Here is a 15769-nt window from a genome sequence, read left to right as displayed (position 1 = left end):
AGTGGAACAGCTTTCTTGACAGCTCAGTCACTAGCCACACTGGACCATCATTCAAGTCTCCCAAGTCTCTCTTCCCTCCTTTCTTCTTCTTTTCCTCACTGTCTGGTGCTAAGGATCAAACCCAGGAGTTTGTGCTGGACCTGTACTCATTGTGTAGCCCAGGCTTGCCTCAAGCTTTCCATTCTCCTATATCATCACCCAAGCGCTGGAATCACAGGCATGTATCAGTACAGCAAGCTCTCGATTCTCTGCTGCTTGATCTAAAAACTAAGTCATATTAACAGCTGACTTTGAAATCAAGAGGGCTTTACATGTATCCAGCTCTTAAACTTAAGTACAGCCAGTATCATAAAGAAAGCATTCAGTGGTTCATCATTTCTTTATCAAGTCTTAATTGTAGCTTGATTCATTATTAAGGTTCTCTTTCCTTTCATCCAGTCCTTCTCATAAAAGTCCAAATATATTACTTACTGAACACAAAAAAGAGACCTAAAGAAAAAGGTCACTGAGTATTATTTATAAATACCAATTATGTAATGGGGACTATGTTCAGCCCTTTAGACATCATAGCATAGTAATCCTTGCAGTCACCCCGAGAGCTTGGTACTGTCGTCCCCTACAGACAGAAAAACAGACTTGGTGAAGTCAAGTAACTTGCCCAATGGTCCATAGAAACAAAAAGAAAAGGTCACCTTTGTTAGTATAGTGGTGAGTATCCCTGCCTATCTTGTGGAAGACTGGGGTTCAAATCCCTGTCAGGGAGGAAAGCCAGCTTTTACACTGGGTGAGCAGATGTATCTCAGTGAGTTTTGAGGCTGGTCTCATCAACACAGCAAGATCCAGGGCTGCTAGGACTACAAAATGAGACCTCATCTGAAACAAACAAAATAAGAAAAAGGTCCTGAACTTCAGAAATATGATGCCTGCTAAGAAAGACAATATGCTTTCCACAACGCTCTTGACCCTCTTCCCATAATAATCATGGGCTGTGGGATAGAAACCCCTGGTCAATCCTAACTGGCAGCCTGAGCAAGACAGTCTAATTATTTGAGTGAAGTCTTAACAAGGCAAACCAGCAGCAAATCCATGGGGCAGTTCCAGCAGCATGTAACATTCATCGTGGAAAACACTAACTTTGGGTGAGGTATGCCACCTACTGGCTCACATGCCTTCACAGCAGCATGTTCAAATCAATGCCTCAGCATGTGAGTGATATATTCCACTGTGTTCATCCTGACACCTTAAGATTCTATCTAATATGAAAATCAATTCTCCTAACATAATATACTGTCACAAGTATCAAGCAGTTCTTAGTTACAGTCAAGTGAGAATTAATTTCTGCAGATGAGGTTTATATGTCTTATTAAATTTTTGATTCTGCAAAACCAAAATAATCTGATGTGCAAAATTTGGAATAACTGAAATTGCTTATATTTAAAAAAAATCATCAAAACCCACAATTTCAAAAACTGTTCACTGACACAAAAGTATGAATCATTCCTTTTCAGTATAATGTCCACTGTCCTAGCGTATACGAATACTGGGTCATCTGTGAGTGATGTGATAGAAACTATGCTGACCTTAAGTGGTGATAAGAAATCTAGTATTAATTAAAACCCTCATCAAATCAGTAATTACAAGACAAAGGTGAGAGGTAATTTTTTTTAAAAGCCTAGTGGTATCTATGGTATTTATGCCTTTCACTTAGTTTAAAAGAAAAAAAAACATATTAGAAATAATGCTTAGAAATAATAAAACAGTATTCAAGCAAAAACATGGCACAATGGCTGTAGACGTATGCACTCTGAAAACTCATATGCCCATCCCATTTAATCCTGTGGGAAAGATTCTTAACTTTCTCTTTTACATTTCTTTAATAAGCACCCCCTTCTCTCCTTCAGAAATATTACAAGAGACAGACACAGAAAGTAAGGCAAAAAGCTAAAATGCACTTCTTCCCACCATACCTCCTCCTTCCCTGGCACACAAGCAGTGTTAAAACGGTTTCACAGGAAGGAAAGAAGGAAGTCTGGAAAGAGATGGAAGCCTGGACATGTGTTCGGTGTTACAAATGGATATAATGCAAAGAGCAATCCCTCTTCAACTTCTAGTTGACTGAATCTGGCCATCCTCAAGAGGACCAGAGGACCATCTACTGGATTTAGACCTGGGTCCCTGTCTTCGTGTAATAAACATGATATAAGATGTATTTTCCATTTGAAACCACACGAGTAGGCCATATAAGAAATCAGTGGGCCATTACTTAAATTGTTAAGAGGACCAAGGACAAAATGTGGTAAAGCACACATTAGGATTACTTTTTAGAAATCTGCTTCACATCTACTCAAAGCACATTTAATGTTGCTGAAGAATCCCTGCCTGAGCCATTAGCTTTGAATTGCTTAGCATTACTGAGAAAGCCATATTTCCTCAAATCTCTCCCCCATAGCCAATTTGGGTACTCAGAAGACTTATTCATCAATTGTAACTGCTGATCAAGTTAAAAGAACCATCTGACCTTGAAGTATCTCAAAACACCAATGTATTTCTATGGGCCCAAGTAAAGCAACATGCATCATACTATAATTCCTGGAAGGAAGGCTAATAGAGACTAATGGCTGCATAGTACCAAGTAGATTTAACAGAATTAAGTATATTCAACATTAAGCTCAGCCAGAATTAATATGTGAGTGCAAATACAAGTTGCATCACCTAGATTTTTTTTTCGATATCTAAGTTGCTAACAATAGCATTAATGACTTTTGAAAGTAAAACAATGTATGTGTTTCATTTAAGCTTAAAGGATATCAGGAAAGAACAAAATGAACCAAGTCATAAATATCCAAAAAACGGAACTTAGCAGAAAGACTGTTGGTAAGTACACAAGGTTCTTATAGCCAACCAAAAACCTGGAAAAAAAGAAAAGTAAGCATATAGTGTTAGTGCAGTAAGGTATTGGTATGATTTCATGTCAATTCAGTTCTAATTCCCCAATAACAATGATAAGTCATAGCAGCAGCAGCAGCTTTTCCCATTTGTATGTGTTTAATCTTTCACATTACAATAACTTTCTAAAAGCACACATTCCAGCTCTTCTCAGTAAGCCAAACTAGCAGGAGTCAGTCAGTATATTTTTTTTTAAGAAGCAGCAAGGGCTTACCTAGCAATTTGTACTCACCCACAACAGGAACATTTTGTTTAGTTATTTGAGTGTTTTTATTAAAATTAAAATTATTTAAAAAATAATTGTATGAATAGCTTTGGTTTGATAACTGCATGAGGTTTTCATTCGCTATGATTGGCATGTGAATACATTTCAGAAAACAGTCAGTTCTTCTCAGCTACTCATAATTTTTCATTCAAAACAATATATTTTCAGTGAATATTCTGGGTTGTTGTTGTTGTTTTTTTTTTTTTTTTTCCGAGACAGGGTTTCCCTGTGTAGTTTTGGTGCCTGTCCTGGATCTCACTCTGTAGACCAGGCTGGCCTTGAACTCACAGAGATCTGCTTGCCTCTGCCTCCCCAGATTAAAGGCGTGTGCCACCACTGCCTGGCAATATTCTGTATTTCTATTGTAACATATCATATTGTAGTTTTTCATGTAATTTTGAAATATACCAAAATACAAAAATGTAAATAGTTGGAAATTCACCTTCATGTGTAAGCAAGCTTTTGTCAAACTCTATGTTTATGAAATAAAAGGTGTGCAAAACCTTAAGCATGAGCTAACTTGGGGAGCAGTCACAATATGAAAATACACAACAGCTAAAATGGCAGTGGTCACCATTGTAGTAGCACTAACAATCTCAGTCCTACAGCAGGCAGCTTGATGTTATTGCTTACTTTGTTCAAAAAGTTAATACGGGTGCAGCTGCTTACTTCTGTAAAATTGAAACTCTAGAGGAATATGAGAAAAATAAGGCAGTGGACCAACCTATCACATGCATTTGACTATTTTCTGAAATGTATTCACATGCCCATCATAGCGAATGAAAATCTCATGCAGTTATCAAACCAAAGCTATTCATACAATTATTTTTAAAATAATTTTAATTTTAATAAAAACACTCAAATAACTAAACAAAATGTTCCTATTGTGGGTGAGTACAAATTGCTAGGTAAGCCCTTGAAGCTTCTTAAAAAAAATACAGGACTGATTCCTGCTAGTTTGGCTTAAAATATATTTAAATATCCAGTGGAAAATTAGAATTTTTAAGTGATGTTTTTCTGAATCAATTTTAGGTATTTTACTATTTTTCCGAAATTTGAAGTTTTATTTCACATTTAAATTCTAATTGTTTCCACCTAACTATTCTGGTCTTTGGGTGGCTAAGTAAAGATTCCTCTAATACTGCTTTTCTTATGTCAAAAAGTAGTGTATGTTTATTCTAAAAAGTGCAGGCAGTTAAAGGACTCTGGGATAGGCACACTTACAACCTTAGCCAGCAGGCTGCACTGTCTTCCAGATCCTTCCTATGGATCATTATCTTTACAGTTTGTCTCATTCAGTGAATGAAAATGTTCAGCAGCAGACTGAACATTTTCTACTTTTATGGGCTTCACATTACAGGAAGGAACTAGGAAGAGATTAAAATGGGTGACGCAGCAGACCTACATCAGGATGGCCTCAAAAAGAGTGGTGTCTGAACCAGGTCTGAGTGTCTTTTTCAGTTACAACATGATCCAGTGTCAAAACACTTGAGGCCAGGCCACCAGCAAGGCTCAGGGCACAAGCTTGTGTTCCAGAAGAAGAAAGAAGGTAGACTGCAGTATGGGGATGGAGAAGGTATGAAGGCAGCGGGAAGCAAATCTGTTTTTGTTTTTGTTTTCCTGAGCAGCATAACAAGAAGCTTTAAAATATTTAAACAAGAAAACCAGGCAGAAATGGATCTGCCTTGACTATTATGTGGAGGTACACTAGAGGGCTGAAGGCAGGAGACCAGCTAGAAGGCTTAGCTGGAAGTACTTATTCGTTTGTATGTTTTTTGTTTTTCAAGACAAGGTTTCTCTGTGTAGTTGTGGTGCCTGTCCTGGATCTCGCTCTGTAGACCAGGCTGGCCCTGGATCCACCTGGTTCTGCCTCCTGATTGCTGGGATTAAAGGTGTGAGCCACTGCCACCCGGCTGTAAGTATTTATAAAGGGCAATGGAAGAATCAAGGATGCAAGGAACTCATGGGCGACACCCACATTCCTGTGAGGAACAGACACCTTGTCATTAAGGTGGGGAAGCGGGTGAGAGAATGAGTTGTGACATAATTGATTACAAGTACAGATTGTGTACTAGACACTGTTCTAAGCATTTACATGAATTAGCAATGATGTAGCCATAATCACAATTATCCTCACTTACAGATAAAGAAACTGAGGCACAGAGAGGAAGAGCAACTTGTTTGGGATCAGACTGGTATGTGTGTGTTATATGTGTGTGTTAAGGCTAAGCCTCGATCCAGGCAATATGATTGACTCATCAGTATAATCATGCATATTTCTGTGTGTGTTATTTTTAAAGAGAAGTACATTGTGTTTACAGTTTCATTGATTCTTCTATTATATTCAGGTTGTTTCAAGTAAAAACCATCAAGCAGAAAAATAATTAGTATAAAATGAATTTAGGAATTTTTAAAGAGAAAAAATGTGACAAATGGGTAAAATGTTTCAAGATACAAAATGGTTACAGAATTTTCTCTATCATTGTCAAACTGAATGATATAATGTGTGACCCACAATATTTATTTTCCACCAACTGCTTTCAGGCCAAGCTTTGCCACCAAACAAACCCCTTCCTTCCTACCATCCTGAGGATGTTGTCACATGTTATAGCTCAACATCAATCTGAGATTCCACCTGATTTAGAACAGAAATATAGGCAGTTACATTGAAAATGCAATAACCAGCCTTGCAAACACTAATATACATACCTTGGAAACAAAGATGTCAGAAAAAACAATGCTACTAGAAGACATCCTTTTAAAAGCCAAGAATCTGAATTGAAGTCCAGGATGTATCCAACAGCCCACACTGTGATCACAGAGAGTATCAGCATCAGGAAGAGCTATTGAGAGATTACAGAGTTTTAGAACTTCGTGGATTACACCTCCTAATGGTAATTAGTTCAGTACAAGAACTACTTCCTAATTTAACCTAACTAGCAGATTTTCTTCAAATTGCTGTCAAATTCAAAATATGATTGATTTATACACCTTAGAGACAATCTTATACATTTTACCTTATGATATTTTGCTTTTGCTTTTCCTTAAAAATGGCATTTTAAAAAGAAAAGTGATAATAAAAGTTAAAATTTTCAAAAATTATTTCTTTTAGTTAGTACCCTACATCACCAAAAATAAAGAAACTTAAAGGGACTACAAAAATCAACACAAGACTAAACTCAACTGCACCTTGAGTCCAATCTGGTATGACCCCTGGCTAAGAATGCCAAAGAAACAGTTCTGAAAGGGATGAGCTTGATTTGGAGCATGTGAAATTGTGAATGGCTATGGATACCCAGGGGAGATCCGGGAAGCATTTTGTATAGATCTATCATTTGGAAGTCTTGAGATTTATCTGCACATAGGTGGGAAAGCTGTAAATGAGCAACTTCCCTAAGACTGTGATGGCAGAAAGGTGAAGAATCTTTGCCAACACAAACATTCAAGGTTAAGAACAAAGCTAATTCCCCCAAAGGAACTAAGAAAGACTGATCAGAAAGCCATGCTGAACACTTGGGAAAGAGTTTCAGAGAAGCAGGAAAGAAAGGAGGAAGTCTTGGTACTCAGAGGGTCAAAGACTAAAATATTTCTTCAGAATGTAATGATTCAGCTTACTCTGACAAAGTTAAAGGAATGAAACACTGAGCCAGCAGGCCATTGGTAGTGGTTCTGGGCTCTACATTTGAGCATCTCAGTGCCTTGAGTAGAAGTCTCTAGAAAACAAGCCAGGCTTTTGAAATAGCAAAGATGAAAAATGCACTTTGCCTTATTTTCTTCCATTTTAACTCCTGCAAGCCATTTTGAGAGTAGATAATTTCAAATGGCATCAAGTCTTCAAATGTTTCCAATTCTAACTTTCTGACATAAAATAAGTGTAGAATCTATATAATATAATTAATCATTAATCACAAAATAATTTCAGAATAGAGTAATTATTAAGTGTGGACATCACAACTGTAAATCTCAAACATAACAGTCTTCTATATGAGCTACATTATTCATTGGGGGAATTCTGTGTGCAAGGCTATTCTATGCATGGAAGACAAGTAACTGAAGAGCTTTCTTTCATGAAGCTGAAATTCCAGCTGGAAAGATAAACAGAAATGTTACAGTACATAAATAGCTGGGATGCATGAAGCTTTCAGCAGGTGTGCTAGGTAGTTCTAGGTTACTTGATACAAGCTAGGTTATTTGGGAAGAGGGAACCTAAATTAAGAAAATGCCCTCATTAGATTGGCATGTGGGCAAGCCTGTGGGGAATTTAAGAATTGATGATTGATATAGGAGGGCCCAGCCCACTGTGGGTAGTGTCAGATCTGGGCAGGTGGTCCTGTATGCCATAAGAAAGCAGGCTGAGCAAGTGAGAGTTAACAAGGGAAATAAGTGGCACTCCTACATACCTCTGCATCAGTTCCTACCTCCAGTTTCCCACCACGAGTCCCTGAGCGGACTTCTTTTGATGAAGGACTGTGAAGTGTAACTTAGGCAAATAAACTTCCCCACCCCAAGTTGCTTTTTGTTATGGTATTTTATTATAGCAGCAGAAACTCTAACTAAGACAGCAAGTGACTGTCAGGATTTAGCTTTTACTACAGAAGAACGGGGAGATACCTAGGAATCTGAGGTGAATCTGATTTACATTTTCAAGGACATAAATGAAAGGCAGGACCAAACAGAACCACACCAATGTGAGTACGGAGTCTGACAGACTGAGCAGAGAGCTGGAGGGCCACCTCCTGAGAAGCTGAGATGAATGAAGTTGGGAGAAGAGAGAACTGTAGTTCTGTTGTCCTATACTGCAGATGCCTCCTGGACACTTCCTGATGTGTGTGCTACATTGCAGTGTCTATTGACTCTGACTGGATGAGCCAAACAGGTGATTTAGTTTAGTGATCCAGATGGTCTATGCTGAAGAAAGAAATGTGGGGGCTGTCAAGAGGTAAATGCCATTTAGGGGATGAACTTCCTTAGAAGTTGGGGAATAACATCTCCTTTCTTCACCCCAACTGAAAACTAAGCATAGCACTCACAGTGATGCTCTATGTAAAAATCTTGCATCTGCTCATAGGAATTATCCTGGAAGTATAATTACTAATATTAAAGGAAAAGACACTATCATATTTGAGAACAAAAACATTAATCAACCCAATACCCATTTTTATCAACGTAAATTACATTCACAACTATGGCTTAGTTTTCTTAGCCATTTATGAGAGAAAGCTGAAGTTTCTAAACCATTTTTTACTGTTTAGCTCACTTTAAGTTCCAAACACTACAGGAATTGCTAAGTTAAAAAAAATGTTATTTTCCATAGGAAAATAAATCTACATGAAGACTAACAACGCTGACTAATGTGGCATCAGTGAAGTGATGAGATCAGGCTCCAGGACCAGCTGGAGCAGGACCAACTGGAGCAGGACCAACTGGAGCAGGACCAGCCAGACGCACATCAGCATGGACACAGGGTATGGCTGACAGCACACACCATGATAGGTAGGAAAAGAGATCAGGAGGCTTAGTCACAGGTGCACAGGAGCAGTAGGCCCATTCTCCTACCTCTCATTGCAAATGTCTACTAGACACTGAGCTGGGGTCAAGGAGGTGCCACTCTTGAGAATCAAACCCATTTTACATTTCAATTTAATCCTTAAGTACTTAGCAAACATCTACCATGTAACACACAGTTTGGCACCATCTACCTGAGAATTACTGTTAGACAACCAGTGAAGCGCCACACTTCTTTCTTTGGGCTGTGGGACACACGGGAAAGATGAGTACATAGCAGATCCACTGCAACACAATCCAAGTTTAATCTCTAGTCTCTTCTGCTGCCCTAAAAACAAAACTAACAAAAACTTCTATCACATAGAATACCTCGCATTTCTGTAGCCATCTCCAAAGCCTAAACTTTTTGTTGGCTCTCATCTTGGCTTCTGTTTTTAGCATGTGAACAATGAGCTGGTTTTTATTTTGTACAGCCATATCAAGAGGTGTTTCTCCCTTAAAAAAAAAATTATATTTTTTGATATAGTACAGGTATTAAAACACTTAACACATTTATTCTACAAGTAGCTATTGTTAATATTTATCTTGTGGCACCAAAACCCAAATGAACAGTCATTAAATATTCATCTTTAATCTTTAACTGAAGACATAATGACCTAGGGAAGAGAATACCAGACCATACCTTAGCATTTCGGATGTCCAGGCTAGAACCAGCTTCCAAGAGCTTATCAACTGCACTGACATTTCCTGCTGCAACTGCCCAGTGAAGTGGAGTGTTCTGATGTGTTTTATCAACAGCACTGAGAGAGGGATTAAACTTTAAAAGAAATCCAGTTGGTTCTGGCCTGTCTCAAAACAGTAAAAATACCACAAGAAATCAGTAGGAATGAAGATGTGAGGGGAAAATGCCAACAGAGCAATTTTAAGCTGTTTATCACTTCACAAGTAAACATTCTGAAGAACGAGAATACTGGCGGTTACTATACAAGTGTCTTCTACTCCTGACAAAAGGGAGTTATTTTTATTTATGTATAGGTATGCATAATACTTGTGTGTGCATGCCAGAGGAAGCCAGAGGAGGATGTCTGATTCCCTGGAACTGGAGCTGCAGGCAACTGTGAATCACTCTACAGCAGGCTCTAAGACAGAACTCTGGTCTTCTGTAAGAGCAGCAAGTGCTCTTAGGCACTGAGCCATTTCCCCAGCCCCAAATGTCATTCACTTAAATACTCCACATTCAGAACTACATGATCATGCTTGGCACTAATGCTAAACTTGATAACCTCACAATCTAAATTAAACGTTATGCTGCTGTAGTATGTGCAAACAGTAAAAGCAAATGACTGGTTCTATTCTAGTTACTAGCAGGGAAGATCAAACAAACATGAAAGACAGCTCTTCATTGGCAGCCTACTATTATCAATGAGGTAATTTAGACAGCAATATAGGGGATAAGGAAAGTTCTCTTCACGTTCTTGTTCTATTTAGTGATTAATACTTTTAAAAACTGTCAATTTAACCTGTTAATTGGCTAATATTAAATGGTGTACAATTAAACACTACTTGTATGTCTTACTTAAGCAGATAAATTAAAAGCTACCTTTTCCTTCTCTTTCTACTGACTACTAGGTAAAACAGGTGTTAATACAGGCTGGATATTCCCTTCCCAAAATACTTGAGACCAGAAGTATTTTGTGTTTTCTTTTGGAATGGAGTGGATGTTTTTAGGATATCTGCTAGTCCTTAAGGATAAGCAGCAAATCTAAATTGAAATTTGTTTGCTTCATATACATCACATATAAAGTCTGAAGTTGCATTTTCAATGATTCTTTGCATTATGTATGGTGTGGAATTCTCTATTTAATACATTATGTTGTCTAAAAAAATTCATATGTTGAACATTTGGGATTTAAAATTTTAAGATTGGTAATGCTCAATTTATACAGACATTATGTTGTCTTTAAAAAATCGGATTTTAAACATTTAAGACTTAGGATTCTGAGATTAGGGATGCTCAACTTATATTTCCTAAAATATTAGTACATTTAGAAAGTGCTAAGCTAATCTGGACAATGGTGGTGCATGCCTTTACGCCCAGCGCTTGGGAGGAAGAGGCAGAGGCAGAGGCAGAGGCAGAGGCAGGTAGATCTCTGAGTTCAAGGCCAGCCTGGTCTACAGAGTGAGTTCTAAGACAGCTAGGGCTACACAGAGAAACCCATCTCAAAACATACAAACAAAAAAGAAAGTGATAATGTAGGAAATAATTCAATGAAATATTTTTCTTTTTTTACCATCAATACTTTCCCTTCCTTCAAGAGAGCTACCCAATAAGAACAAGATCTGACTTATTACTCTATTAAGCTCTAACAAAATTTCTAGCAAAATTCTGCCTGTAGCCTCATCACTACACAAAAAGAAAACCAGAAAAATGTTTCTACAACAAACCTAGCTCCAGCAAGGGGTGTATCAAGGAGGTATAGACCTAGGGATTCAGTACAATGTTGGAAACACACTGATAAAGAGAAAACTGTAATATGCATGTGTGTACAAAGAATAATGGTAGCTGGATCACATAGTGGGAGTTAAGTACATGTGTTGATGAATATATATCTGAGCACATCCTGTAATAGACTCATCACACACCAGTTCTATAAATGTCTTCACAGCAGTTAGCAATAGCAGAGAACCTCAAATTCACTGCTGTCAGAAAAATGGGTTTATCATAGAGAACACTTAAATTTGTCATTTTTTCAGGTACAAAAGAAGAAATCAGTCAATTAGTAAGCATATGCTAAGGAATATCAACTCTGTAAACTTTAAAACTTTTCAACAAAGCTACCAAGAGAAATGGTGTCTTCAAAGTATAGCTACTCATGCCCATGTGTAAAATCTGCAGCATGTACTAGCATCTCACAGACCACAACACTGGAGATTATATTTACAGAAAACTCATAGGAGCCAAGAAGCAGAAGGGATCCAGTAACACTCACCCAATTACTTTGTAAGCTGATAGCATGAGCGGCGTCTGGCCATTGACATCTGTCATATTCACACTCTAGTAAAAAGGAATCAATTAGCAAAACCATGAACATAGTATAAAAAGTTGCATTTCTTAGTAAATAAATACTTCTTTAACACATTCAGCCCACTCATTGGTGCACAAAATGGTTCAAATATCATTTAGGTTTTTTAAAAAAGTGCTTTGCTTTTACAGGGTAAAAATCCATAGACTGCTACAAAATACTTTACAGGGAGAATCTAAATGTACGATGCGAAAGGACAATCACCATCGAAAATGGCACAGAGATCTTGAAGTCATCTGATTTAAAACTTGACACATGGATTAATGCTAACATTCATCCAATCTTTTTTTTTTTTGCACTTGCTTCAAACAGTTAAATAAGAAAAATTCAAAACTCTTCTATATTTCTGGAAGAGAAGGAAAAAGGAAATCGTATCCAGATAAAGATATAGTCCTTTCACAAAACAGGGTCAGGCACGAGGTACAACAGTGGCTTCCATCAAGTCCAGGAGTTTAAAGCACTAAGGGTTCTTAAGGTCCCCAGAGAAACAGAACTTGGGAAGAAGCTCAGAGCTCTCCCTCCTCATACATCTTTCCTAAACAAAGCCAGGAGGTTATAAGTATGCCACTTCACTGGGCTGTCTAAGAGAAAGTGCTTATAGAGGGAGACTAACCAATCTAATGGCGTTTGTGCAAACACGTTTCCACCCCATGTCAGACAAGACTGCTAACACATAAATACCTTGGGGTCAGAGAGCACACTCTAGCAAGCACAGCTAACAGCAAAGCTCCCACTGCTGATGGCTTACGATTTAATATGTGCTCTGAAGGACGTCATTTTCATGGAATTACGCAGAGAACAGTAAATAAGATGCACACATTCAAATTGGCCTTCCATTTGAGCCCAAATAATGAAGGTAAATGATAGGTTCATAGTGATCTGACTACCATTTCTACACTCGAGCAGAAGAAAGGTACAGGCTTTGAGGTCATGTTTCTGAAAAACCATGAAAATTACTGGTCTCGTCAGAAAAACTATTACAGGCTTACAAGTTTCAGAAACATTAAATGATGCTGAGCTAAAATAACCTGTCTTCCTCCTTCTAATGAAGCAAAACAAACAGACAAAAAACAGTGCTGAATAGCTAAGTTGGCTTATTAAGGTTAATTCTAAGTATCTGTATATCCATTAACTTCCAGTTTAAAACTCAGGGTGGACTAGGGCAAATAATCTTCCCAATATTTTCAGATCACACTACCTGGAACATAAGGCACATTTCACAACATACCTGTCCCTTTGAGATGAGATATGCTATAATAGGCATGTGCTGAAACAGGACCGCCAGATGAATGCTGCTGAATCCTTCTCCATCAATCAGAGTGGGGTCTGCACCATGCTGGAGTAATAATATAACCATAGGCAAATGCCCTTGTCTGTAAACAGAAAAATTTAAATGTACTACATTCTGTGGAAGTAGAATACATGCAGAAAAACAAAAAAGTATCTAGGAAGAAACTACATCTTTAAGACACAAGGGATTCTGGCTGGACAAAATAATGTTTTCTAATAGGAAGATGTTTTAAATACTGGCAGTTGTACAAGTGTCTTCTACTCTTAAAAAAAAACAAGGGAGTAATTTTTATTTATGTGTAGGTATGCATAATACTTGTGTGTGCATGCCAGAGGAAGCCAGAGGAGGATGTCTGATTCCCTGGAACTGGAGCTGCAGGCAGTTGTGAACCACTCTACAGCAGGCTCTAAGACAGAACTCTGGTCTTCTGTAAGAGCAGCAAGTGCTCTTAGGCACTGAGCCATTTATCCAGCCCCAAATGTCATTCACTTAAATACTCCACATTCAGAACTACATGATCATGCTTGGCACTAATGCTAAACTTGATAACCTCACAATCTAAATCAAATGTTATGCTGCTTAATAGCATGTACAAACAATAATAGCAAATGACTAATGCCAAAAAATAGAAACTTTAAAACCCCACTGCTTTAGAAACTAAAACATAATCATGAGCTAAAAATATGATAATACAATAGTAAGACTATAGGCACATTGTGAAAATGTTAAGAACCATATATATTTATAAACCATATCAAAAGCCATATGTATGTGTATGTATATATATATATATATATATATATATATATATATATATATATATATAAAGAACCACGTGTGTGTGTGTGTGTGTGTGTGTGTGTGTATCCAAACATAATTCACTTTCATGTAAGCTAACAACATCAATAGCTTGAAGGAGAAGAGTAATTCTTAGGTTTTTCAAAACTCTTGCCTGTGGAGAAAAGATTCAGTGCTGTGCTTTGCAGTAACAACTAACTGTTCACTTTAGTTACAACCCCAGCAACCAGAATGGGTTAGGCAGACAGATTTATTCCCTCAGCTTCATAGGATCAGTGTATCACAGAGCAAACAGGGAAGCTAGATATCATAAGGGCCATGGTAAGCTGGCCTACTCAAGATCATCCTGCATCAACTTCAAAGGAATTTATCCATTTGATCTTAAATACACTTGACTTTTATTTTGTGAGCAAATCAATCTCTTTTTTTGTTTGTTTGTTTGTTTTGAGACCAGGTTTCTTAGTGTAGCCTTGGCTGATCAGGAACTTATTCTATAGTCCAGGCTGGCCTTGAACTCAAGAGATCCTTCTGCCTCTGCCTTCTGAGTGCTTGATTAAAGGCCTATACCACTAGTGCCTGGTGAAATCAATCTGAAACAACACAACACTGAGTTTCCAAATGTGTACCTAAGCCTGGAGATTGAGTTTACAGTTGAACTACTGCTTTCATTCATACAACCCAAATAGAAGAGATGTTCATTCCAGTTTCAAAACAGAAATTCCAATACATTTGAGTCTGTTAATCATACTGGAGTACAGGATCAAACAATAAACAACTCTTTTGGAAACATCAAAGCAATACTTTATTTTGAAAAGAGGGGACAAAATAAAAGAAACCCATTCTCCTGCCTGCACCTGAGATTATGATCTGCTGCCACAAGCTTCATAGCCTAACTTCAGCCTGGAAAACACCTTACCGGATGGCCCAGTGAAGAGGAGTTGAATTTAAATCACCACCCAACTGATCTATCACAGCACCTTTGGAAATATAAAACCTGTTAAAAACAATGAAAATAAGACATGAAACTTAAGATTCATAATGAGAAAGAAAAGTACCTCCTACCCCACCAAGACAAGGTCTCATGTATCCCAGGATGGTGTCAAACTCGTTATGTGGCTAAAGATGACCTGAACTAACTTCTGATTCTCCTGTCTCCACTTTCTGAGGGCTGGGATTACAGGTGTGCACCATCACATCGGGTTTTTATGTGGCACTGGGATCCAACCCAGGGCTCCGTGTCTGCTAGGCAAGTATTCTACCAACCCAGTCCAACTTCTTCTTAACACTAAATTATAAAGCAGAAATTAGAGTAACTCTCCTGAAGGACCCAAATCTACAGAAGTCCCAAAACTAAGTAGGACAACAGCAGACAAATCTCCAGTGAAACACTTAACAGTATATACATAATTATTTCTGCTATAATTAACATTCCACTATCATCCACAAACCCAACACATGGTAACTTCTCTGAACATCCTAATGACTATAACACTCTTAAATAGCTTCAAAAGTGGAAAGAGAAAGGTGAGATCATATTATTTTTAGCAGTGCAAAATTAGAAGTAGCAATGTGAGAATGAATGCTTAAAGTAGCAAAAAATGAATTTAAAATTATTTTAGACAAATTAGAAATTATGAATGTTTTATTTTGAGAACATAGGGTATGAGGTACTGTATACTGTGAACCTATAATATAATGAAAACAATTTCCATCTGTAGTTTAGAGAAGTTTATTTCCTTATTTAAAAGATTATCTAGAGAATATACCATGAGTTTGTCTGTCATTATGAGGTGTTAGTAGTTTTAAACTAGTAAATTTAGTTTTTTAAGCCTCAAGGATTTTATACATATGGCCCTCTGACATGAAACATATACATTCACT

The 15769-nt window shown here is 37.6% G+C and overlaps 1 protein-coding gene across 3 annotated transcripts in view; it reads right to left on the bottom strand.

The window, feature by feature from the left end:
* Zdhhc13 (zinc finger DHHC-type palmitoyltransferase 13) overlaps window positions 1–15769 on the bottom strand; it is a 45963-nt gene that overhangs the window by 18086 nt on the left and 12108 nt on the right. For 2 of the 3 annotated variants that reach the window (XM_036208880.1, XM_036208890.1), the window contains exons 4-10: window positions 14805–14882; window positions 13028–13172; window positions 11707–11771; window positions 9399–9561; window positions 9086–9211; window positions 5921–6054; window positions 2809–2909 (exon numbers count right to left, since the gene is read on the bottom strand). In XM_036208880.1, coding sequence (XP_036064773.1) covers window positions 2809–2909; window positions 5921–6054; window positions 9086–9211; window positions 9399–9561; window positions 11707–11771; window positions 13028–13172; window positions 14805–14882 — 812 coding nt within the window. Of the gene's footprint in view, window positions 1–2808; window positions 2910–5920; window positions 6055–8910; window positions 8962–9085; window positions 9212–9398; window positions 9562–11706; window positions 11772–13027; window positions 13173–14804; window positions 14883–15769 lie in introns of all 3 variants that reach the window. The other variant, XM_036208873.1, reaches the window with a different exon arrangement.

The sequence above is a fragment of the Onychomys torridus genome, chromosome 1 (assembly GCF_903995425.1).
Source record: "Onychomys torridus chromosome 1, mOncTor1.1, whole genome shotgun sequence".
Classification (NCBI taxonomy): Eukaryota; Metazoa; Chordata; class Mammalia; order Rodentia; family Cricetidae; genus Onychomys; species Onychomys torridus.
The sequence above is the reverse complement of the archived record's forward strand: the minus strand, read 5'-3'. Positions and strand labels throughout refer to the sequence as shown.